Source organism: Scardinius erythrophthalmus (assembly GCF_964197995.2).
Source record: "Scardinius erythrophthalmus genome assembly, chromosome: 4".
NCBI lineage: Eukaryota > Metazoa > Chordata > Actinopteri > Cypriniformes > Leuciscidae > Scardinius > Scardinius erythrophthalmus.
Genome location: NC_138224.1, coordinates 22,932,231 through 22,958,777, shown reverse-complemented (window position 1 = coordinate 22,958,777; position 26,547 = coordinate 22,932,231). Strand labels below are relative to the sequence as shown.

General features: G+C 37.3%; 1 protein-coding gene across 1 annotated transcript; it reads right to left on the bottom strand.

Annotated features, from left to right (window-relative positions):
• Positions 1-11,131: 11,131 nt before the first annotated feature.
• sapcd1 (suppressor APC domain containing 1) lies at positions 11,132-25,882 on the bottom strand (the record flags this gene model as incomplete). Its single annotated transcript, XM_081362921.1, has 3 exons — positions 11,132-12,916; positions 16,074-16,223; positions 25,796-25,882. 3 exons carry the CDS (start codon positions 25,880-25,882, stop codon positions 12,500-12,502), a joined length of 654 nt encoding a protein of 217 aa, XP_081219047.1. The 3' UTR covers positions 11,132-12,499.
• Between the last annotated feature and the right edge of the window lie 665 nt (positions 25,883-26,547).

Here is a 26,547-nt window from a genome sequence, read left to right as displayed (position 1 = left end):
TATGAATCTCAACAATGGTGACAATCAAAAGTTTCATGTCGCAATGCATGCTGGGTTCCAAAATAGTATAAAACTCCCAGCATTCACTGCTGCATGAATAATAAAAAATATTGCCACCATTGTTGAGATTCATGTGCTAAATTGTGATATCTCTGTGTTTCTAAAAGACAGCATAGCTTTGATATGTTTTGGTTTATGCATGATGTGTTAAATAATTGTAATTTATTGCTGCTGTTTCACAGTGGTAATGTAACACTTTTGATTGAAGATAAAACTCTGAATGAGTAGGAATTAATTCCTTAGTGAATGAACAGGCAATATGATGATTTTTTCACCATAATCAACATAACCGCATTTATTCATAAACTGTGTGTGTGCACAAGTGTGACTTGCACAAAAACACAGCTCAAGCAGCAAAAGAAACGCTAATGTTTTAGCATCAGCATCCCAACTAAAGCAAGCACTGATCTCTATAATGGTAACTTCAAACCAAACATTTTCCATTAAACATCTCAACAACTTCTGTAGATGTATGACAGAAATAAAGTCATACTGGTTAATACTAAGTGTAATAATGTGTAATGGCTGGAAGTCAGTTGTAGTTCTTGTGTTTCTCTATTTTCTGTTCTAACAGCAGGTGTTCATCACTAATGCTCAACAATCACTTAATTATCTCACTGCAACACTGCGTCAGTGTTACTTTTTACTCTTTGTAGTGTGGATTTCCCTGTGGGGTTGAAAGGGTTAACAGTGTAAGATAAAAAGACACACCCACAAAATGTATTTTAACAGTAATATACTGTAAGTTATAAAACAGGTTTATACTGGCAACACTGTTGCCAGCAGTTTACTGTAAAATCTTGTTTTTTGGGTCACCGTTGTGCAGAAGAGTAGAGCCTGTGCTTCAGTAAAGGAGAAGATTTAGTAACATTGATGATTTGCTGCATGTTGCTTTATTTAACAGACAGTGACTGTGTAGTTGCTGATCCAGTGGAAATCTCTTTATTTACCAAAAAATTTTGTGGTTTCAAATGAAATAAGTTCACAGTAATACTTTGCTCACTTTATTAATGCATTATAAATTTTAGTTAATACTTTTAAATGACAGTTGGTTAATTTAAGACAGTCGGCTTCTGCAAGTGAAATTAGTTAACTCGAGTTTTAGTGCATTTTTACAGTAACATACTGTAGATTACAGTAAATTACTGGCAACAGTGTTGCCAGTATTTTACTGTAAAAAAACCCGGTAAGGTCTAACAGTGTAGAAAGACAGTAATTAGATAATAAGATAATTTGCACAAGGATTGCATGTGGTCACATACTTCTCTGCTACTTTGATAGAACAAAGGACAATTATTGATCTTATGAATGTATGATGTATATGACCATTGTATACATGACTGGAAATTAAAAATGTGTGACCATTATATGTCCGTGACAGAGGGGCCTCCACTCAAGGATAGAATATGATGAACAAGTCTAAAAAATGCTCCACATATAGTTGAAAATATTTTCATTGGCCTAGAAAGATAACAATCTGGGAGTCAAGACTATAAAGGAGGTAGGATGCCCTCCCTTCACTGTCACACTCTGCAGCCACTCTGTATGACTGTATGATTGCTGACCTTTCCTTGCAAGGGAATAAATAATCTTTAAAGACAATTGGTACATATTTGTCACTTATTCAGTGATAAAATTTTGTTTGCCACCACAATTTGGTACCAGGAGTGGTGTCTGGATGCGCAGCCAGCTGCTATAGATAAGGGTAGTGAATATTCCATAATCACGAAGTAGTAGTGAAGTAGTGGAAAATAAACAATGTTATTTGTTAGAAACTCCACAATGGGCTTATGAATGGGACATTAAAGACACAAAATGGGCTTCATTAATGTGTCAAAGGTCAAAGGACAGGGTTAAACTACAAAGTGTTGATATTATGACTCCGGCTGACTTACAATGCACATCACATGTCGTGGCTGACAGAGACAAATTTTATGAAGAAAAAAGGTTGTGATTAACTATTATGTTCTGGAATGATCATATGTGTGCTCTGACTGTAAGCTTAACAAGGGATCAGTGTTCTTTTTATCTGGTTCTTTATCTGGTTCTTTTTATAATTTTTCCATCACCATTTTCTGCCCATAAGAGCATCTTTATTCACACACACACCCTTCTGGCTTGTGATAATGTGTGTTCTCTTCTTACTGGAAACTTAACAACTCAGTTCTCACTTATAGTGAAGTAAAAGATGAAATCAATTAGATAATTCACAAAAATTGGAATAAAGCAAGAGAGAACAGTTACAGCATCAACTTGGAATTTACTATGTATGAAACTGGCAAATATCTTACAAAATGTAGTAGGGATTTGGTAAAAAAAGAAAAAGAAAACTGACGAAAATACCATGCAAAATCATTAATATTTTGGTTACACTTTAATTTGGTGGTCCAGTTTAGACATTCTGTTGACTATAAGTATGTTGCACCTACATGTCAACTAATAGTCATTAATAGACTGTCTGCTTAATATCTGCTAGCACTTTATATTGTGATGACTATAAGACTATATGGGCCCTATCTTACATCCGAGCAATGCAGCACCAAGCGCAATGCGTTTTTTTGCTAGTTTAAGTCCGACGCAGTTATCATTTTCATGTCCTGCGCCACGTTGTTTAAATAGAAAATGCATTTGCGCCCATTTGTGTGCCCATGGGCGTGCTGGTCTGAAAATGAGGTGTGTTCCTGCACATTGTTGGCACGTTGCTATTTTGAGGCAACAGAAATAGACTGCGCCATTGACCAACTGAAACCTGGTCTAAAATCAATGGCGCAATATAGTGTATATATTTTTTTGTTATTTAAAGAGCTCATTAGTAATGTGCGCCTATAGACAGGTCCACAACGCTTGTACACTCTGCTTATTAAACACACAGGGACACACGTACAGCAGCACACAAACATGCCAAATATTTAAAATAAAAGGATTACAATGTAAAAGATTATTATTGTGTACATAAAGATATGGTGGAATCCGGCTTGTCCCCTAAATGGTCTGCTTGCACACTTTGACGACTTCGGTCTTTCCACTATCAAATTCCGTCATGTAAATAGCGAATCCGCCAAGGCGCGAGCACAACTGGCATTTAAAGGGAATGGGAGATGAGATGAGGCATGTAAATCCCAAAACACACCCATTACTCATTAAGAGAATAGGGACAAGCCATTTAGACCGGGCGCGCCGACCATTTTTCCTATCATTAAACTAGTTAAAGTGGATTCAGACACGCCCTAAGTGAACTTGCGCCCTACTCTTTAGACCATGCACTTAGATCGTTAAAATAGGGCCCTATAAGTCAACTTACCTATAGACTAACCCTACTAGTCCACTAATACTTTACTAATACTCTAATGAGAGTTAGTTGACATGTAATGAAAGTTATTGATATATAGGTGAAATGTTACTTATAGTCAACAGAATATATAAAGGGGACCATCAAAATAAAGTGTAACCAGTCTTTTATCTAAAAATTTAGATGATTTACTTAATTGTGAAAAAGTAGACTGGCTTGGCTGACTTACAGCACAAGTCAGACAACATATATAAACATAAAGCTGAGGGGGCGTTTACCCACATAGCAACATTGTTTCGGCCCAGATCCGGCCCACATTTGGCACATGTGGAAAGATGATCTGGCACACATACAGCGTGGAATGACAGCCCTTGGGTGGCCCACTCCTGTTTGCCAGATCTGGGCCACAAGCAGGCCATGTTAAGGACGTGTGTCCTCTTTCTTTTGTGAAATAACGGTAAACCACTTTATTTCTGTTTGACTAATGTGCAATTTTGACACAAATTAAATCATTATGATCAATGAATCACTTTTTATTGTAAACCTGTGGTAAAACATCAATGCTTTTAAATCTTTAAGTAAACAACAAAAATCCCAGCAAAAGGTTGCTTTTATCATGTTCGTTTTGCGATCTCACTAGTTTCTGGTGATTTCTTTCCGATTAGTTTTCTGATAAAACTTCCATTTGTTGGTGAAATTATGGATTTGTGTGACGTTGTTCCAGAGAGGCGTGTTTTAGTGTTTAACAGTGGAAGCGCAGCATGGTTTTGGGCTCGGTGCTACAGGCCCAAGGCTTTTAGCCCAGCATGGCCCATTTGAAGCCCTGGCTCGCACTGGCCCAACAGTGGAAACTGGCTAATCATTCATTCATTATGAGGAAAGCATAGAGAAAACATTACTTCCAGCCACTTTATGCCAAGGGTTAATAACTCTTATCCCAAAATTAAATAAAGATCCCCTCTTCTTAGCAAATTGGGGGGAAAAAAACAGTATGACTTCAACAGTCATACTGTTGAAAAATTATTATAACATAATAGCTTTAGTCAATATTAGAGTTTTGACCTCTATCATTGACAAAACAGTCAGGGTTAATGCAGAAAAGAACCATTTCCAATAATATTGTTACGTAATGCAGACAAGGGGCCCTTTCTTCGTACGTTGCTTAAAACATCCGAGATCAAATTACACATCCAAGATGATATCATCGTGCTTATCATGATCTGGCTAATTAGGTTCTTCGAACACACTTGCCGGATATGATTAGTATAGCTGGATTGAGTTATCTGAGATAATTGCGCATTCATGCGCTGGTTTAAAAGGGGATATGTATCGATAGTAGAAACATTGATCAGCAACGCCGCTATTGGCTGTTCAGCGTGGCCAAAGAGCGGGCTCAGTTTTTCTCCTCAGCAGAGCAAGAACTAATAGTCGAAGTTTATTTGGAATTTTAATGTTTAATCAAAACGCCAGGGAACACCTCAAAGTCTGCAAAAGCCAGGAGAGAGGGCTGGCAAAAAGTAGCAGACAATTTAAATCCGTTAGTGGCCATGTTAGATGTTTTTATCACTTACTAGCCTATATATTTGTATTTTAATAATGCATAATTACTTTGTTCATTGTAATGTCAGTCACCACACTAGAACATGGGAACAAATAAAAGAAGTACAAAAATATTCTACATAATGGTAATTTTTAGTTATTATAGCCTCTTTTATAAAAGGCATTGTTAAATAAATGGTTGTCTGTTTATAAAAGCAACCAAGAAAAAGGCTGAGAAAAAAATATCTTAGTAGCCTGCACTGTAAAATATTTTTTGCTGCATTAAATAACGGCCGTATAGTCATTTTAACTGTTAAATCTTGGGTAATGATGAATTGCTTTGCCTTGTGAAAGTGAAAACTGATAAACTTATGTTAATGTAAAAATATTTTGCCATGAGTTATTGATCACATTTTCCCCGAGTGTAGTTCATTGTAATGACATTGTGTTTTCCTCTTTTATGCACTTTTACATAATACACCAACACTTGTATCTGTCCCCAAGAAAGTGGTGGCTGAAATATGTGCAGTAAGTGGACATTTTCTAACTTTCCAAAAGAAGGAAAGTATAAGACTTTGCAATGTCCATTTGTTTCCATTGCACTGGACAGTGAATAAACCCTCTCAGATAACTGTTATATGGAGGAACTAGCCTACCTGCAAATGCATAAATAACTTTACTTGAAGGGGTGGTAAAACACCTTTTTTCGAAGGCTTGATTGTGTTTGTGGGGTGCACTGTAATATGTGTTCATGCTTCGTTTTTAAAAATTCACATTATTTTTCACATATTTAACCATTATTCTACACTGATCTGTCCCTCCTTGTAAAAACGGTCGGATGATTTCCTGGTTCTATGAAGCCCCGCCCTCAAAAATACGCAATGGGCTCAGATTGGTTAGCTGGCCCAGTGTGTTGTGATTCGCTACTACCACAACAACTCTTTTTCAAAGCAACATAAAATGGCCCTGCCCCCGTTATGTATTGTGTTCCCAGAGGAGGGGTTTATGTAAATATTGGGCTTAGTGATGTCAGCAAGCCCACAGGACTGTCGTGTAGTCCCTATCAGCCGTTTCTGTAGTTCTTAGAAATTGATTTCTTTAAAAGCAAATATCTCCCTTTGCTTTAAACTTTGAACGTTGTAACTTTGCAGATGTTGTTTATGCTCAAACAGCAACATTACACACTAACTAAAGTTAGAAAAGTGAAATCGTGTTTTACCACCCCTTTACAGTTTTTCTCAGTCGCTTTGGTGCATTTCTCATAACACTATTTACATTTGCACAACAGTTAATGCAGTTCTCAAAACAATTAGTACAAACTGCAAAACCTAGTTGATAACCTGCAAAAGCATGTCACTTGCTCAAAATGGAAAGCTCATTCCTCAAAAGCAAGTATTTATGTCAATGAATGTGTCAGCAAAATGAAAAGTCCTGACACCATCGTTTATGAACAAGATAGTCAAATGGCTTTGTCATGTTTTCATTATGACAGTTTACTCCGTAAATGTTTTCCAATGATAAAAGTCAGATCTTGGTGACACAGTGACTACCTGAAAATGCTCAATATAGCACTAAATACTATTTGCACAGCCATTTGAAAAATACAGTAAAGTTTGTAATAATATTAGCTCAAAGGGGAAATATTAATAATAATCCATAATTACCAATTATGATTAATTATTAATATTTTGGTCAGTTAATTAGATTAACTTTGAGGTAAGCCAAATTAATATTACAATCAATTAATCAGTTCCAACGAACTCTTTGATTATTCATTTATTCTAAAGGAAAATGTATTGTTCATGGTCACTGAAAAATAATTATTCCTTATGTACAGCAATTAGCATGTAGCAAGATCAAAATCGTAAAAGGGACTTTGTATGCAAACAGAAGATCAGAAACCAAATTCATAATTGTGCACAAGTTTTATTAACTAAATCACAAACATAACTAACACTAAACAAACATAAATACATTCATACATCCATACATACATGCATAGGTAAATGGGTGAGTGATGTGGAACCGGAAACAGGAAATAGAACTATGGAATACGATCTATTTCAGTATGGAAAGAAATGAAAGAACCATCAGCTTATTTCATAGCAATCTCATCAAAGAATACTTGCATGGCAGTTGCAATCGTGGAAAATTCTTGGATTGGATTGGATTCGTTGATTGGGTCTATGACCTTGAAGAAAAGCATGGTGGCTTCGAGCACATGGCTGTTGTGAGTCGAAGCCTGCTGTCCTGGCTTGAAGACCAGGAGTGGATCGTTGAGTCAGTGATGGTAAAGTTGCAGTTGTTTTCTAGATTGAAGAAAAGTCTGACTCCCTTTTTGGAGTATGAAAGCATGGCAGGCATTGCTCAGGCCTGTTTGGGCCCAGAGAGCTGGGCCCAAGTGGGGGGGGAGGGGTCCAGCCCCTCCCCCAGTAACAGCAGAAGCTGCGTTGTTGTCGGATGAGAAGCGTTGAGAAGAGAGAGAGGCAGGACTAACGGAAGGGCCTTTTAAAGCTTAACCAAAAGGCACGCCTTGAACCAATCAGAAACAGGGAATTTCTGGCGGGAGTTTCCTTTGTGGGAAAGATTTACAACGCTGTCTCAAGCCCTCTTTTTCTGTTCATTAATACTCAGCTAGATATAACAAATCCAGACTGCATTCTAAGAGAAGGTGATGTACATCAAAGCGTGAGTTATCAAATGAGGATTAATTTGATAGGAGCCATGATACAGGTAAAGTTACAATGTTGTATAATAAAATACATACTATGGTGTTAACATAATAGGACACAAAACATCACAATCATTCACACAGTTTCTGGGATCCACGTTCATTTCTAGATCAGTTAGTTTCTGATTAATGCAGCGAAGTTTGCATGGAAGATTGTTTCTGTCCCCCCATTGTCTCTCTCTTACACATGCAGCCACATACCTTTTGGTCGTAAACCCCCCTGTGTTTCCTGTAACAAGACACCATCCTGCCAGTGTGTTAGCATCATTTGGGATGTTAAGTTTTGGTGAAAGTTTCACAGTGAGTTTGCTGGATTATTCATCAAATAAATGAATTGTGTGTGTCCGATTGGTCCAGACGCTACAAGTTACACATTACTGTATGTATGAGGTAACTGAGAACAAGACACTGAATATGTATGTTTCACATTTTTACTGCATATGCTCTTTGCAATCCTAATTTGTTCACAGCATTGTGCAAAAGAAAAAATACACCATTATTTACAAAAAAAAATAACCCCCCATGGGTAGAGCTGTGCACAACTGTAAACAATATTGCAGTAGGCCTATACTGTATTGGAACTGAACATACAACATACATAGGACTGTAATCATTCATGCACATCCAGACGTTCCTCTCTGTCTGGTCACATAATTTAATCTACATCCCAGCGAATATCATCTCTTGCTCAATTGCAAATTGTTCAATTTAGGAGACTTTTTCAGCATTTTTTGTTGTTGTTGTTGTTGTTATTGTTGTTTTTTTAAATGACAAATTTTGACAACTAGTTCAACATTTTTGTATGTAATGACTCAAGCAATGAAATGAGGACTATTAGTTTTATATGGAATGACTATTCATCATTTACAAGTATAGTTAATTTTGACTGACATGACATAAGCAAATTATAATGTTATAAAACAGCAGAGAGTTGTATGAAAGCAATTGATGCATGTCCAAAAGCATTTGCAATTTGTTGGAAGGAATGAGAAACTGCTACTATGATGTGCACAAATGACTAAATGTTGTGGAGGTTGAACTAACTGTTGTGCAAATGTAAATAGTGATGTGAGAAATGCACCAAAGCGACTGAGAAAAACTGTAATTTATACTTGTATGCTTTATGGCTGCAATATAAGTTGCAGGATTCCACATCTACAGAAAGGCCTACAGAAGAGTCTGCACAGACAGAAGAGACATAGGCCTACAGGTGGGCAGTGTATAGCCAACTTTTCCTTATGCAACAATGTCACAGGCCCTGTCAGGTGTGCAACACTCAGACTTTTCAGACACTGAAATCTTCCCTTTATTTAGCCAAAGTTAATTTCCCTTGTCCTGGCTAGAGCTGCATTGTAACTGGTTTGGGTCAGGGAATTGGTTCATAAAACACCTGTCTGCAGGCAGGAACATGTCATAATCACCTATGAAAAAATGCAGTTCTGTTAGGATCAGCATACGTGTGTGTATGTAATACAGTGAGCTTGATATTTAATTGTGGAACTTTCCTTACCACTTTCAAATAATGTGCATAAATTTGAATCTCTGAAATTCTTAAGTTATGCACGGATCCTGGCCATTTTGCTTTCACATTTGTGATATGGAAGATTTTAGTCAACTGGCTTTTTTTTTATTTGATATAATATTACTAATCTGGAATATTAAGAATCACAATAGTAACTGGGCTGCACATTTACATTGTGAACCCCCTTCTGTTGCACATAATCCCCTTCATTGAGGCCTTGATGGCAGTCTATGGTCTAGCCTATAGTCTATGGTTAATGAAGCCTGAGTGACATATGTAATCGTCATGGTCACGATTGCATGATCTTCATAAAAAATTATGATAGCCTAAAAAAAAAAAAAACTGCTTTAAAAAAACTGCTTTACAACATTGGGTCTTAAGTGGCTTGGAAATGCCACAAAAAAAAAAACTAAAACTGTTTTTTAAACCTAAAAGCGCCAGGTAAACTCCGAATGACACGACAGACAGCATTTTCCATCAAGTTCTCCGCATCTCCAATAGTGTAAAGGAAAGAGCCACTCCGCCCACTCGCAAATAATATTAGGGCAATGCAAACAGTTTGTGCTGTAGTTAAAGCCCGACTCCGACAAGTCGAAAATAAATGTGCGTTTCCAACAAATTAATAATGTAAACGACAATCTCACGAGTCACGCGAAAAAATACATATCTCAGAAAGTGCACTATCGCGCTGCGCTGGACTTCCCGAGTTCCCGTATCAGCTCCGCTTATGAAGCCGCAGTCTAATCCTGTTAACATGAAATAAGCCTGCTCCCAAGCAGGTTTAAGCTTGCACACCTGTTGATATGACAGCAAGTCCAGGATGAGCGTCGAAGAACCAAATAATCCAAGATCATGCCAAATCACCAACAATCAAATCCAGCTAACTGAGCTAGCGACGTACGAAGAACGGGCCCAAGGAGAGAAAGATGGAAGGGTAACAGTGAGTTTATTGAATAACAAGTGGAGAGAATGATGGATATAACGGTGGGTGATGAGGCAGATGAACACAGGAGGGAAAGGAGACACTGGAGACATGGAGATCGCTGGAGACAGGGATATAGTCCACAATGTGAAAACGAGACCGGACAATGAGCTGGGGTGAGGTGTCTGTAGTTATAAAGGCAGTGATGAGGGTGAAGATGAGGTGCAGGTGTGTTTAATTATGAATGACGTGCAGGTGAGAGCCAAAGAGGGTGATGGGAAATGTAGTGCAGATATGTGACAAATATACGGTTAGTACTAGATATGTTACACTATTTAGACTTAATTAACGGTAATGGCTTCATTTTATTTTTAGATTACTACAACCTTTGAAACATAGGAACACATTTTTATTTCAGGCTCTTCAAAAAATTGGCTTTGGCAACTCCTACAGGATGGTTAAAATGCTATGCATGGAAATAGCTCAAACGAAGTAATGGTACTTGGGAGTTATATCTTCATAGAACCCGTAAATCATCCGACCGTTTTTACAAGGAGGGACAGAGCAGTGTAGAATAATGGTTAAATGTGTGAAAAATAATATAATGCAAATTTTTAAAAACGAAGGATGAACACGTTACAGTGCACCCCACAAACACCACAACGCCTTGATCCCAATATATATATTTAACTTCTAAAGAACTAGTTTGCAAATTCCAAATCGGATAAATATAATGAATTCTTGTTACAGTAAAAGGATTTATCTCACATGACAACCACAATGCTTAAAAAAAAAAAAAAAAAAAAAAAAAAAACCTGTTAAATTGAAAAACAGGATGGGGACCAAATGTTTACCTGTAGAAGACCTGAAACAGGATCTCTGAAAACATGCTGCATTCATTGTTTATAGCCTATATGAGATTCTGCTGCTCTCTGCTGGACTATCTGTAATTCCATTTTTGGTTTTGCATTTGACTTGAATTGAGCTGAATCAAAAGGATGGTTGAGTCATTAATAATAATAAAAATAACAACAACAATAATATTGAAGTTCTTGTTTCTTTAAAGTATTTAATTATAATTTCAAATGTACAAAAAATGTCCAAATTTAAAAATTCCACTAATACATTGAAAATGGCTAATTTATCTGTTTAATTTAACAGATTTTGTTGCTTATGGTAATTATGTTAGTATGAGCAGTTAGTAAAAGCTGTAAGAAGAATGCGTTTGCTGGTTTAGAATTTCATATAGGCCTAACATTACTGTAGATGTCAGTGACAGTGGCAATGAATGCTAATGTAATGCTGTGTCATGCATTGTGCACTGTGTCACTGACATCTGACATGTTTGGATTTATGTCTTACATTTGGCAGATATTGTGAGCCATATTTTGTGCAATTATCAGTATTTACAGTGGCCTTTAAAGGGATAGTTACCTAAAAATGAAATTTCGGTCATCATTTACTCACACCCATGTCGTTCCAATCACGTAAACCTTACATTTCTTCTGGACTTTCATTTTTACTCAAATCTGTGTGATTTCTGTCCCTCCATTGAATCGAGCAGTTTAGTCCAAATTGTCTATGGAGACACGATCGCTTTATGCGCTGAACAGCTTTAATTTAGGCTTTTATCCACATATAAACATTCATCAATGTTCACTTGACATGTGAGAACCTATGAGGTTGTAACTTGTAATTTACTTGTAACTTGTAACGCAGCACGTTTGAGCTTTCGCAAGAACCAAGCAGGATCGGTTGAGCTTCTGTTTATGTTCACTGATCAATGTTTATATGTGAATAAAAGCAGAGATGTAATGTCCAGGGGTCAGAAAGTAAAAGTCCTGCCATATGTTTATTCCACTCATGAACTCAGCCAGCTGATTTTACTAATTAGTTCTATCTCTTGGCTGAGAAACTGCTAATTAGCAAATCCAGGTAATTGGAACAAAATACTGAGGAGGACTTTACACCTCTGAATAAAAGCCTAAATTCAATCTGTTTATCATATAAAGTGATCGTGTCTCTTCAGAAAATTTTGACTAAATTCATATGGATTAGTTTTACAATCTCTTTATGAACTTTTTGAAGCGTCAAAGTGGTAGTTGTGTCAATGGAGAGTACAGAACTGTCTCAGATTTTAATAAAGATATCTTCATTTGTGTTGCGAAGATGAACGAAAGTCTTACAGGTTTGGAATGACACGCACATATATATATATATATCATGGTATATATATAGGCTATATATCATCATATCATATAACATGTTTTGAAGTATAATTCTCATGTAAGCTTACGTTTTTGAATCACTAATCAGAGTCAGACTTTGATGTGTATCAACAAATATTTTGGGGAAAAAACAACAATATGGGTCTCTTTCTGATAAATAATGGAACACAGGTTAAAATAGAACATTTTCTTTTCAAAGCTATTTTAACTATTTACAATTCACTGTTTGATTTGGTTGAAACCATTTAGCGATTAAAGTTGTAAATGTGCGGATGTGATCAATCAGATGTGCTGTAAGACACCAGCTGCTGAAGTTGTGCCTTCTCAAGCTCCAACATGGAAATCTGTTGATTCCGTCTATTAACTTCCTGTATATAAAATCCACACAGTGCATGTTATGCTGAATCTGATACTGCACAACAGAAACAAATACAACAAAAATACCAGTATTATTATTACTCATCATCACCTTGACCAGTGTAGCATTGCTCCACCGGAGGTCCCAATCTGAACCTCCAGTCTCTTCTGGTGCCAGATTGTTCCAGATACAGGAGTTGCTCATCAAACTACCCAGACTCCCATTAACACGCTGCATACAGGACCGCAGAGCACAGGAGCAACTGCCCTGTAATGTACAGGATCATTATTTACACTTTTCGGACAATAATGTCAAAAAAGAAAATCAAATAAAGTACAAATAAAAAAGTTTAGTATGTTTGCTTTCATCTAAAATTATTTTCTTCTTCAAGGCATGTGATTTGTTGTTCGCTACTGACTTCTGACTACTACATCCTTTCATGTTCATTACACTTCATGAACTCAGGGTCAAAACCTGAGTCAACAGACAAATTTGATTATCAGCATTCATAGTACCAACAAAGCCTGATTATATTGGTTTGGTTTTGTCATACTCGAAACTAATCCTATAACCCTGAGTTTGTTTAACTACCATCATGATACGAACCCCAGTTTTTTATTCTTTTCACTTGAATGTGACATACAATCACAAATACAGAAGTGGGAAGGAGGATCTTCTATGGCGGCTTGTGACAGCAATATTAAAGGGATAGTTCACTTTAAAAATGAAATTTTGGTATGTTTTAGCTTACCTCAAGGGCATCCAAGATGTAGGTGTCTTTGTTTCCGCAGTAGTTTCAATTTTGATATTTTTAGGTCAAACCGTTTTTGTCTGTCAGTCATATAATGCAGGTCTATGTTTACCACCTCAAAGAGCATGCACAGAGAAGTCCACATTAAACAATTCCCCATCGTAAGTACACATTGATGGCCTAAGACACAAAACGAGCGATTTGTGTGAGAAAACTAACAGTATTTATATCGTTTTTACCTCTTGGACACAATCACGTCCAAGTGACCTGAGGGCGCGCGTGCTTCCTGGTGTGTGACGTGTGCGCGCGTTCTGGCTTAGTCTGCCCAAGCGCCGGAAAGTTTACAAGAGGTAAAAACGATCTTTTTAATGTGCCACCACACCATTGTTGAGATTCATACGCTGATTGTTGATATCTGTGTGTGTCAGCATAAACTAGTTCTCGTAACACAGGGTTTGTGATGTGAATATATTAATTGAACAACACAATTGTTAGATTCTAAAGACATCAGTGAAATCAGGTTATATCATGATCATTATAAAACCATCAACAGGTAACCATCATCACCTGATCTCGTTTTACTTTAGCTTTCTTTGCTGCTGCAAATGTGTTTGACAAACACACTGTCACAGCAGCCATAAAAAGGACAAAATATACACTCACCTAAAGGATTATTAGGAACACCTGTTAATTTCTCATTAATGCAATTATCTAATCAACCAATCATATGGCAGTTGCTTCAATGCATTTAGGGGTGTGGTCCAGGGGCCGGTTGCACCAGCTGTGCGTAAGTTATAACTTAGCCTAGTTTTGACGTAAATGGACACTAAGTTACGACTTACGCACTTCTAAATATTTTTGCGTTGCACCATTAAACTTAGTTGAAGCGTAACTCTACGTTTAAACTAAATATTTACGGCAGCCTCCGATCAGGAGTAACGGATGGAATAAAATATCAAACACACTGAACTGCATCAATAAGCTCTTCTTTTACCTGACAAACTTCAATTCTTAATACATATATGATAATGCAGACATTTACACTCGCTTACATTTTAAGAGAGAGAACATTATGTGAAAAGATTACTTTGTTAGAGGCTATCTTTAACACAAACCCATTCTAAACAGCACGTCGCTGTGTGCATCGGTCCATGTCCATGTGAAATATCAGTCATAATCAATAAACGTAATCTCTTATGCTTTTTGTATCAATATTTATTTATTGATCCTTATTCATTTCATTTCCAATACAGTTTCTGAATGTTACATATAAAAACACTTATGCTATTCAAGTATCGTATTTAATGGAAACTTATTTTTACCGTTAGTAACGTGAGGCAAAATAATGAAGGATAAACTGAAATTCACAGCATTTCAACACAACATCTGCTCACGTATTTGAAGGCTGCTATTGGATAACCGAGGCTAAACGTCATATTATGCGACTACGCATTACTTTACGGAGAGCTTACGACCTACTAGCTACGTTCTGCCTTACGAACAAATGGTGCAACGGAATAAAGTTCAGAGTTAGTTACAAACTAGCTAGTAGTTACTAAGCCTCTAGTGTGGACTTTACGTTCCAATTTAAGAAAGAACTTACGAACGGCTGGTGCAACCCTACCCTGGTCAAGAAAATCTCCTGAACTCCAAACTGAATGTCAGAATGGGAAAGAAAGGTAATTTAAGCAATTTTGAGCTAGCATGGTTGTTGGTACCAGACGGGCCGGTCTGAGTATTTCACAATCTGCTCAGTTACTGGGATTTTCACGCACAACCATTTCTAGGGTTTACAAAGAATGGTGTGAAAAGGTGTGTATGTCTGTCTATGTCTGTAAAGAAATGTCTATGTCTGTAAAGAAAACTCTACTTTCTAATCAAAAACAAGCCTTAGAAATCTGACTTTTGGGAAAAATATGTTAGATGGGGTTTTAGTTCTATTTTTCTAAGTTGGTTGTAGATGTTTAGTTGTTATGCTTCCAAACTGAAATTGCATTTGTATATATTTTCTAAAAAAGCCAGAGAGGGTGTTGAGATTTAGAAATGTGCAGGGTTTGAATTAAAGTCTGCAGGAACAGGCCTCCAGGAGTATACTTCGGTAACACTTTATTTTGATGGTCCCTTTTGACCATCTATAATAAGTAACTATATATATGTAACTTTGTAACTACATGTCAACTAACTATCATTAGAGAATTAGTAGACTGTCTACTTAATATCTGCTAATTTGATCAATCTGCTTTATTGTGATGGTCCTCCAACAGACACTACTGACTATCAGTAACTTTGCAACTACATGTCAACTTATTCTAACCCTAACCCTAAACCTATACTTCTGTTTTTATGTGACAGCTTTACTCGGTGTCTTTTGTGGTCAGCCCGTTCTCATCCTAGGGCGTCATATATTGATGCTTTTGACATTTCGTCGACATCGAACGCACATGGCACCCTTTAGCGTCAATATGAGACGCAGATAGAAATGGGCCAGAAGGTGCCTCCTAGCGGTCTAACCCTAACCCTACACTAGACCTAAACCTACCCATAACGAACAAAGCTCTGTGCGTGTCATATTGACGCTAAAGGGTGCCATGTGCGTTCGATGTCGACGAAATGTCAAAAGCGTCAGTATATGACGCCAAAGGATGAGAATGCGTTGTTTGTGATGGTACGTACCTCTCCTTCCAAGTATCCCGTGCTGAAGCTAATGTGCCTTCGTAAATTCAGCTGTAGGCGATTCTGGTACCACAGTTTTATTTGTTCCACAACCTGTAGGCCAGCCCACAGGACGTCCTTCTGTCTTTCCAGATCTCTAAGTCTCTTCAGCTGAAAGAAATACCTTAATTTAGCGAAAGAGCATAAATATTTAACCTCACACTACAATATCAACTGCAAGTGTGGTGGCACATTAAAAAGACAGAAGCATAACGACTAGAACATGTATTGGAGAATATATTGTTTGTGATATATTGATAATCAGCTAATATTTGGCCATTTTGAGATTACTGCATTGGTCGATAACCTGCCTGTTTGGCAGTAAAAACAGTTGCTCGGCAAACAGAAAATATGCAAGTATTATGTAAAACTAATATTAAATTCAGCAAGAATTCGTACTTTTCTTACATCCCTGGACGTAAAGTTTTCTTTTTTGCTGTTGTTTATTTGCATTCTTGGTGATGTGATGTATATTGTGTTTTGTGTGCATTTCTCTCTCTTTCTCTCTCCCTCTGTACAGTGCTTATTTGGGATCAGCTGCGGGAGATTGCGTTGAGTAGTGCTTAAATGCTGGGAAAGATGGCAGTTATGGAGAGCTTCTTGTTGTGCTCCGCACCCAGATAGCAACATTGTTTCGGCCCAGATCCAGCCCACATCTGGCACTTGTGGAATGCGGATCTGGCAGGGGCGTGTCTACAGCATTTTCAGTGGGGGGGCCGTGCTGGGGCACTGCCTCCAAACGGGGTGGCCGCCAGTGACCAAAAAAAAAAGAAGCTAAATTCTACAGTATATTACGTAAATCCTATTGATTTTATTATTTTTTTTAACTTGAATAAAGTTACTTGTAAACAAATGTAGTAATAAAGCACATTTTTGATTAATTTAGTTTTTTGTTATCCCTATCCATTAAGTTAAATTTTAGAGCCAGTGTTTATTATTTTTAGTGTTTCCATAAAACTAACAAGTTTATAAAATAAAAGCAATTTTAATAATGAGCAATTTTAAAATCCCATGCAGAAACGATGTCAATTATTTTCTTTTAATAAGTAGTTTGGCCATTACAATATACAGTAGTTTTATTCACAATCTCTTTCAAATAATAAATAAATAAAAATAAAATAAAAATACCCCCACTGTAATAATTCAAATGGTTTGGCCAAAACATCATAGTGTTTCATTCAACATTTCTTTCAGATTAATTTACAAAAAAGCTGAGTAACACAGAGTTAAAGTTTTAGCACTGTAACAGTTCAAATGAAAACACCACAGTTGAAAAAAAAAATGGAACCATTACATTTGTGCTCTGCTAATATATTAAAGAACAGTCTTTAGTTTAGAAACAATAATAGCTGCCAACTTTTTAGTTTAGCTTGGAGTTTATTGTGATTGTCACTAACATTTTAGTAACTAAACTGAATTTTATTAGGTTTAGTGACATGTTACAATGTTTTGGTACAATTTCTGGTAAGCTACACTTTTTTATTATTTCAATTCAATTATTGTGATTTGATTTAATATTGACTCATTTGGATAAATATTAGGTAGGCTACACAAGATAGGCGTTTTTTTCTCAAGAAAAAAACAACTCACCTGATGCTGTAAACATACAGAGAGCCCTATCTGGTAGTAGGCTATTATTTAAGGTTAAAAATAACTCAAATTAAATATAATGCGTACATTTTTTTTTAAATTATAATAACTTTAATTAATGATATAAGTAAAATTATAATAAATATGTAATATAGAACACATATTTAGCAAAATACTCTCTATAGCTATTTTTTTTCTTGCCAATGTACTAAAACCTATTATGTTCATTAAATGGCTTTCCTGAGGTAAATGGCACATAATTGTTCTCCAGCTATGTTATTGACCTCTTCACACTGATGAAAAACACTGATTGATCAACACTGATTGATCGATATTATGTATGAGGAATATACATTTCGGTAAGTTGTACTGTAGCCTATCTTCAGTGTTCATTCATGTTTTTTTACTATTAGCTAGTAGAGATGATCGGTTCACGTGCGCTAGGGATCTGTCATGTAACATTTAACGTTACAAGCGCCAAAACGTTTGAATTTCGTAATAAATTGACAGAATATGAGAACTGAGATTTTTTTTATATCATAAGTAACCTGCTCTGTCTAGTCTGTCGGTTTCCGTGTCCTCTTTGCTCTTTGAGAAAATGGATGTGGCGTGAGAGAGTGTGAAAATTGCGCGTGTCTCACGGTGAATGCGTGAGAGTTGGCAGCTAACAGTAGCAGAAAGAGAGGAAAACAGTCGAAAAAGAAGGAAGGCAGACCTCAACTAAAACAGCTGGAACTTCTGGAACTAAAACTTCTGTTTCGGTGGTGACTGGCAGCTCTTTGTTTGGTGTCTTGACTTCCCACTCTTGATTGATAAGTCCAAGTCCGCGACGACCGTTGTTTTTCTGGCGCTGCACTTTTTGAATCGCGAACTTCAGTAGAGTCTATAAACTGATTGGCCGTAAAATGAACCAATCACAAGACATCTTATAGGGGGGGCACCTGGGGTGGCCAATCGAATTTCAGGGGGGGCCGGTGCCCCCCCTGGCCACCACGTAGACCCGCCCCTGGGATCTGGCCCACATGCAGCGTGTAATGATGGCACTTGGGCGGACCGCTCCTTTTTGCCAGATCTGGGCCACAAGCAGGCCATAGCAATGCCACATGTCAGCCAATAGCAAAGAAATAAACCAGAACTGGACCTTATCTGAGCCACAAAGTCTGTGTATATTAAATATGGAGTCATCTCAGCCTTAATAAGCCTGTTAACAAGCAGAATCACTGAAGGAAAGAAGAGAGCAGAAAAAAGAGACGAGCAGAAAAACAAGAACTACAACTGACTTCTATGGAAGCTTGTTTCCGCCACTGAATAAAACATTTTAAAAGATAATTGCGACTTTTTATCTCACAATTGCGAGTTTACATCTCGCAATTCTGACTTTATTTCTCAGAATTGCGAGATATAAAGTCAGAATTGCGTGTTTTAAAGTCGCAATTGCGTGTTATAAAGTCAGAATTCTGAGATATAAAGTCAGAATTGCGTGTTATAAAGTCAGAATTCTGAGATATAAAGTCAGAATTGCGAGATATAAAGTCGCAATTGCGTCTTATAAAGTCAGAATTCTGACTTTTTTTCTCGCAATTGCGACTTTATATCACGCAATTCTGACTTTATATCTCAGCATTCTGACTTTATATCTCAGAATTCTGACTTTATATCACGCAATTGGGAGATATAAAGTCAGAATTGCATGATATAAAGTCGCAATTGTGTGTTATAAAGTCAGAATTCTGAGATATAAAGTCAGAATTGCGTGTTATAAAGTCAGAATTCTGACTTTTTTTCTCGCAATTGCGACTTTATATCACGCAATTCTGACTTTATATCTCAGAATTCTGACTTTATATCACGCAATTGGGAGATATAAAGTCAGAATTGCATGATATAAAGTCGCAATTGCGTGTTATAAAGTCAGAATTGTGAGATATAAACTATTCTGAGGTAAAAAAAAAAAAAAGTCCGTCTTTTTTCCCCCCCTTAGAATTGGACTTTATATCTCACAATTCTGAGAAAATATGTCAGAATTGCGAGATATAAACTCGCAATTATGTGTTATAAAGTCAGAATTGCGTGATATAAAGTCAGAATTCTGAGATATAAAGTCAGAATTGCGTGATATAAAGTCGCAATTGCGAGAAAAAAAGTCAGAATTCTGACTTTATAAGACGCAATTGCGACTTTATATCTCGCAATTCTGACTTTATATCTCAGAATTCTGACTTTATATCACGCAATTCTGACCTTATATCTCAGAATTCTGACTTTATTTCACGCAATTCTGACTTTATATCTCGCAATTCTGAGAAATAAAGTCAGAATTGCGAGATGTAAACTCGCAATTGTGAGATAAAAAGTCGCAATTATCTTTTTTTTTTCTTTTTTTTTGTGGCGGAAACAAGCTTCCATAGACTTCAGACACAGTCTTAGATGAAATCAACTGAAGAGAAAAGAAGACATTAAATCTGTGAAGATCTCAGCAGAGGAGGATTAAACAACTCCACAAACACCATTACCAGCTTCACTTATTACTAACCAGACTGACTTTATTTCAGTCAGACGTCTACAAAAGTTTTAATTGAGAATTAACAGAGGTTTAACTCTAATGTGTTTCATTTGAAGTTACCATAACAGTGATTAGTGTTTCCATTAGTTGGGCTCTTAACTCTTATTATGTCTTTTGTCTTTTATTGGCTGCTGTGACAGTGTTTTTGTCAAACACATTTGCAGCAGCAAAGAAAGCTAAAGTGAAATGAGATCAGGTGGTGATGGTTTCCTGTTGATGGTTTTATAATCATCATGAAATTACCTGTTTCACTGATGTCTTTGGAATCTAACAATTGTGTTTTTCCATTAATATTTTCACATCACAAACCCTGTGTTACAGCAACAAGAGATCTAGCAATATTATAACAATCAGTTAGAAGACTACAACAAACATGAGCACGAAAAAGTCAGTTTAATGTGACACACACAGACATCAACAATCAGTGTATGAATCTCAGCAATGGTGACAATCAAAAGTACTTTGCTGCAATGCATGCTGGGTACCAGCATAGTACAATACTCCCAGCATGCATTGCAACATGAATAAATTATGCAGCTGAATTGTCCTATTATTTTGTTTAATTCTAAATATTTGCTTTTATTTTTGCTGTGAATTAGTAGCTTTTCAGTGATGTTCTGAATTAATCTGTTTATCTATTTGTGATTGTCACCATTGTTGAGATTCATACGCTGATTGTTGATATCTGTGTGTGTCAGCATAAACTAGTTTGTTGATCTCATGTTTGTTAAAAGATTTAAAATGATTGTTATAATATTGCTAGATCTTGTAACACAGGGTTTGTGATGCGAATATATTAATGGAACAACACAATTGTTAGATTCTAAAGACATCAGTGAAATCAGGTTATATCATGATCATTATAAAACCATCAACAGGTAACCATCATCACCTGATCTCGTTTTACTTTAGCTTTCTTTGCTGCTGCAAATGTGTTTGACAAACACACTGTCACAGCAGCCATAAAAAGGACAAAATATACACTCACCTAAAGGATTATTAGGAACACCTGTTCAATTTCTCATTAATGCAATTATCTGATCAACCAATCACATGGCAGTTGCTTCAATGCATTTAGGGGTGTGGTCCTGGTCAAGAAAGTCTCCTGAACTCCAAACTGAATGTCAGAATGGGAAAGAAAGGTAATTTAAGCAATTTTGAGCGTGGCATGGTTGTTGGTACCAGACGGGCCGGTCTGAGTATTTCACAATCTGCTCAGTTACTGGGATTTTCACGCACAACCATTTCTAGGGTTTACAAAGAATGGTGTGAAAAGGGAAAAACATCCAGTATGCGGCAGTCCTGTGGGCGAAAATGCCTTGTTGATGCTAGAGGTCAGAGGAGAATGGGCCGACTGATTCAAGGTGATAGAAGAGCAACATTGACTGAAATAACCACTCGTTACAACCGAGGTATGCAGCAAAGCATTTGTGAAGCCACAACACGCACAACCTTGAGGCGGATAGGCTGCAACAGCAGAAGACCCCACCGGGTACCACTCATCTCCACTACAAATAGGAAAAAGAGGCTACAATTTGCACAAGCTCACCAAAATTGGACAGTTGAAGACTGGAAAAATGTTGCCTGGTCTGATGAGTCTCGATTTTTGTTGAGACATTCAGATGGTAGAGTCAGAATTTGGCGTAAACAGAATGTGAACATGGATCCATCATGCCTTGTTACCACTGTGCAGGCTGCTGGTGGTGGTGTAATGGTGTGGGGGATGTTTTCTTGGCACACTTTAGGCCCCTTAGTGCCAACTGGACAACGTTTAAATGCCACGTCCTACCTGAGCATTGTTTCTGACCATGTCCATCCCTTTATGACCACCATGTACCCATCCTCTGATGGCTACTTCCAGCAGGATAATGCACCATGTCACAAAGCTCGAATCATTTCAAATTGGTTTCTTGAAAATGACAATGAGTTCACTATACTAAAATGGCCCCCACAGTCACCAGATCTCAACCCAATAGAGCATCTTTGGGATGTGGTGGAACGGGACCTTCGTGCCCTGGATGTGCATCCCACAAATCTCCATCAACTGCAAGATGCTATCCTATCAATATGGGCCAACATTTCTAAAGAATGCTTTCAGCACCTTGTTGAATCAATGCCACGTAGAATTAAGGCAGTTCTGAAGGCGAAAGGGGGTCAAACACAGTATTAGTATGGTGTTCCTAATAATCCTTTAGGTGAGTGTATAATAAGAGTTAAGAGCCCAACTAATGTAAACACTAATCACTGTTATGGTGACTTCAAATGAAACACATTAGAGTTAAACCTCTGTTAATTCTCAATAAAAACTTTTGTAGACGTCTGACAGAAATAAAGTCAGTCTGGTTAGTAATAAGTGAAGCTGGTAATGCTGTTTGTGGAGTTGTTTAATCCTCCTCTGCTAAGATCTTCACAGATTTAATTTCTTCTTTTCTCTTTAGTGGATTTCATCTAAGGCTGTGGCTGAAGTCAGTTGTAGTTCTTGTGTTTCTGCTCGTCTCTTTTTCTGTTCTCTTCTTTTCTTCAGTGATTCTGCTAGTTAACAGGCTTATTAAGGCTGAAAGGACTCCATATTTAATATACACAGACTTTGTGGCTCAGATAAGGTCCAGTTCTGGTTTATTTCTTTGCTCTTGGCTGACATGTGGCATTGCTATGGCCATTGCTATGGCCATCATTCCACGCTGCATGTGGGCCAGATCTGCATTCCACAAGTGCTAGATGTGGGCCGGATCTGGGCCGAAACAATGTTGCTATCTGGGCAGTGATTATCATTGGCGTTCTGTCCTCCATCTCCTGCCATTGACATCCAGTTATTGCTGTAGCCTTGTGGTAGTGGTTTTTCCTTGTTTCTTTGTAACTGATATTTATTTCGGAAGCCGTTGGGAGGAGGTTGCCCTTTTCTTTGTGAATCTTTTTTTCTCCTGTAGGCTATATTGGTTAGTCAAGGAGTAAGGGAAGGCTCTCGTATTTTATTTGGGATTTTTCTCTGATAGATAAGTGATAGGTAAGTTAAATTTCATCCCTGTAGTCAGATTAAATTTGTTTATTATTTTGGCCTGAACCCCTCCTGAAGATCCACACTTCCTGTTATTTATATAGTTTTGCGAATAAAGAGCCATTGTTTTGCAACTATACTGTTGTCCTGTAGACCCATGATTGTCTGTGAGCTTGGACAGGACAGGGGACGTAGCTGTTAAAAAACATAGTTCCTATTTTCTTTTTATCCTTGTCAGTGACATCCCCAACCCTAGACTGGGGAGGACATGACACTTTTGTATCTAATTTACAGTTTTATTTGAGATTAGTCACCCTGCCTTAACAACTGCTTAGCAATTCCCTAGCAATTCTCTAGTCTTGCGTAGCCAGATCTTCACGGCTGAAGAGGCCGTCTGACTGACATGTAAAGCCACAAATCACAGTTTGTTTTGTTTCACAGTCTGAAAATGTAAAGTCGATTTCCCTACTATAACAGACAGCTGTGTACAATTTCTGGACGTCTTTTACAGAGTCTATGCCATGAACTTCACATATGAAAATCCAAAGTTTAGTTGACCATGATAAACGTTCATTGTCACAGCTGTAAACATGACAGCTTTTTTATTCCATGAGAGTCACATCTTTGTTTCCTAACGGACTGTTAAAGAACGCGGCACACACGTCTTATGGAAATCCTGTGGAATTTAACAAATCAGATCACAACTTCAAAACTTCAGGGCTGCGTCCAAAACTCAGGCAGGCTTATCAGGCAATGACTTTGCATGCAGCGTTTGCGCATGAATGTACCTTACAAAACTGATTTCAGACAGACTTCTGAAGCAGTGTAAGAGTTTAATGATCAACAGCAAAATAGAGTGTAGAGCCCTGCATTTCAGCCCGAGCCCGACGGGCCCCGACTTTTTTATGCCCCTAGGGCCGGGCTTCGGGCCAATTTTCACGTCATAGTTCACATGCGGGCCGGGCCTCGGGCCTTTTTTGATTTATCCATCTTTTTATATTTTTAGACATTAATTTAAAAAAATGAGAAGTTGACGTCGACGATAGAAAAACAAACATAGAAAGACATTTAATAATCTCATAACTTTCATAATCTTATAATTACACTGACATATGATTGACATGACAGTCGCACACACGCACGCACGCGCACACAGGTGGTTTCCCGTCAGCGGAACCAACGATTCACCTCATGTGCAAACAATGGAGAATATTAAGAGAAAAATCGCGAGTGATAGAAGAAAGGACTGGGTTAAAATCTTCCACTGTGGATGCTATTCTTTTTCTCCAGGATGCTCTGTAAGAGACTGTTCTAACTTTTCGTTTGATTGGACTTTATTTTCGTTTAACTGTTGGAAACTAGCCTACTGATGTTTTTCGTTTTTCATTTGATTGGACTTTATTTTCGTTTAACTGTTGGAAACTACTGGAAAAAAAAAATGGCCATGTTCTGTGGTGCATTTTTGAGGTAAGATAACCTGCAAGTTTGTTTTTGATTTATTTAATTTAATTTGTTTAGATTGACTATTTCTCATTTCGTTTGCGAACGCTGTTGCGAGTTTACAAAATTTAGCCTACTCACTGTGGTTTAATAAATAAACATTAAACTAACTGTCTGTGTGATATGCTTGAAGTGTTTTATATCTATGGATTTTATTGTTGCTAAGTAAAGTATTAGCGTTGATTTGAGAGGCTAAATTGATCAAACATGTTTTACTCGCTGTTGGCTCGGCTTGCTTGGTCGTCATTTTTTATTTATTTTTTATGCTCCAAATATTTGTCTAAATTAGCTTAATAAAGAAATGAAAAGAAAAGAAACATAACGAACAAAACGGACATATTTTAATGGCAGTCTGCCGCTGTATAAAAAAAAAAAAAAAAACGGGCTCGGGTCGGACTTGGGCTGATAATTCTAATGAGCTGTCGGACACGGGTCGGGCTAGGGCCTGAGCATCTCGGGCCAGGTCCGGGCTCGGGCCTAGATTTGAGGCCCATGCAGGGCTCTAATAGAGTGAGCTTTGGTGAAAACTAAGCAATTATTTAATTACTACAACAGTAATTTCTCGCTAGATTGACATCAGAAGTGGAAAACATGGGCTATTTTCATTTTTGGGTGATATCCATGAAGTGTTTACAATTTTGTGTGTGCCTCAGACATCTGAGGCTGAGACTAGCAGTTGCCTTGCAGCCGCTTAGAACCTTAGCTACCTAGCAACCAAAACACCTCGGCAACCATCAAAGACATGCTTATCAACAACGGAGAACACATAGTTCTCATTTTGTCTAAGCCATCTAACCTTCTAACCTCGTTTCAACCTGCCCAAGTATGCAAACTACACAAGTCTTAAACCTTCAGACTACAAATTTCAGACAAGGCTTTCACAAATTTACATTCAACATTTGTCTTTGCAATCTTTCATTTTTAAGTTTAAGCACAATAGACTGTCCTGCTTTTTCCAAGAGGAAGTTTTATATGATTTGCTCCCTTTTATGAACTGTCCCATCTCATCTGAGGAACATCCCCCCAGTCTCTTACCCAGTGGAAGCAGTGCAGAGCATCAGGGCTGTAGAGGCTGTTCTGGAGAGGGATGATGAGGACGGTATAAGAGTCATCACATGCCATGTGTATAAAGGCGTCAATATATAAACACAAAATGAATATTCGGGAGAGAGAGAAACAAGAAACTGAGAAATACGAAGCCTTGAGAGAGTGAGCGAGAGAGGGAGGGACAGAGGGATGGACAGATGAAGAAATGCAAATAGACATTCAGGAAAATTTCTGTCAAAGCTAATGATGAACAGTATTTGCAGTTGTGCTGGGTGCATTACTCACACTGCAAAACCAAACCAATAAACATCTAATTGCACCTACAGATGATAACAGAGACCAGATTTTGGAACTGTAAGTTATTATTTTGCTCAGCAAATAACAGTCAATAACAAAACCTGAGCTGTCAGTTGAACAGTCCTCCCATCATTTTGCATTCCTGCTCCAACATGTTAGGGAATGTGACTGAACCTGGTCTGAAATAATAACAGGCGTGTTAACACAACTATTTGAAAATAAACCAATACAATTTCAGATGTAATACCAAGGGTGTTGACAAAAACTGAGCGTCTGTACCACATTTATAAAGAAGCTAAATTTATAAAGAAATATAACTTTGCAGTTGAAACTGCAGTTTGTTTCATATAACTTAAATTTTGCATTGGTTGCAGAAAACTTTAAATAGAAAAACATGACACAAGTTAAATTATTTAAGTGTATGGTTTTATTATAAAGTATTA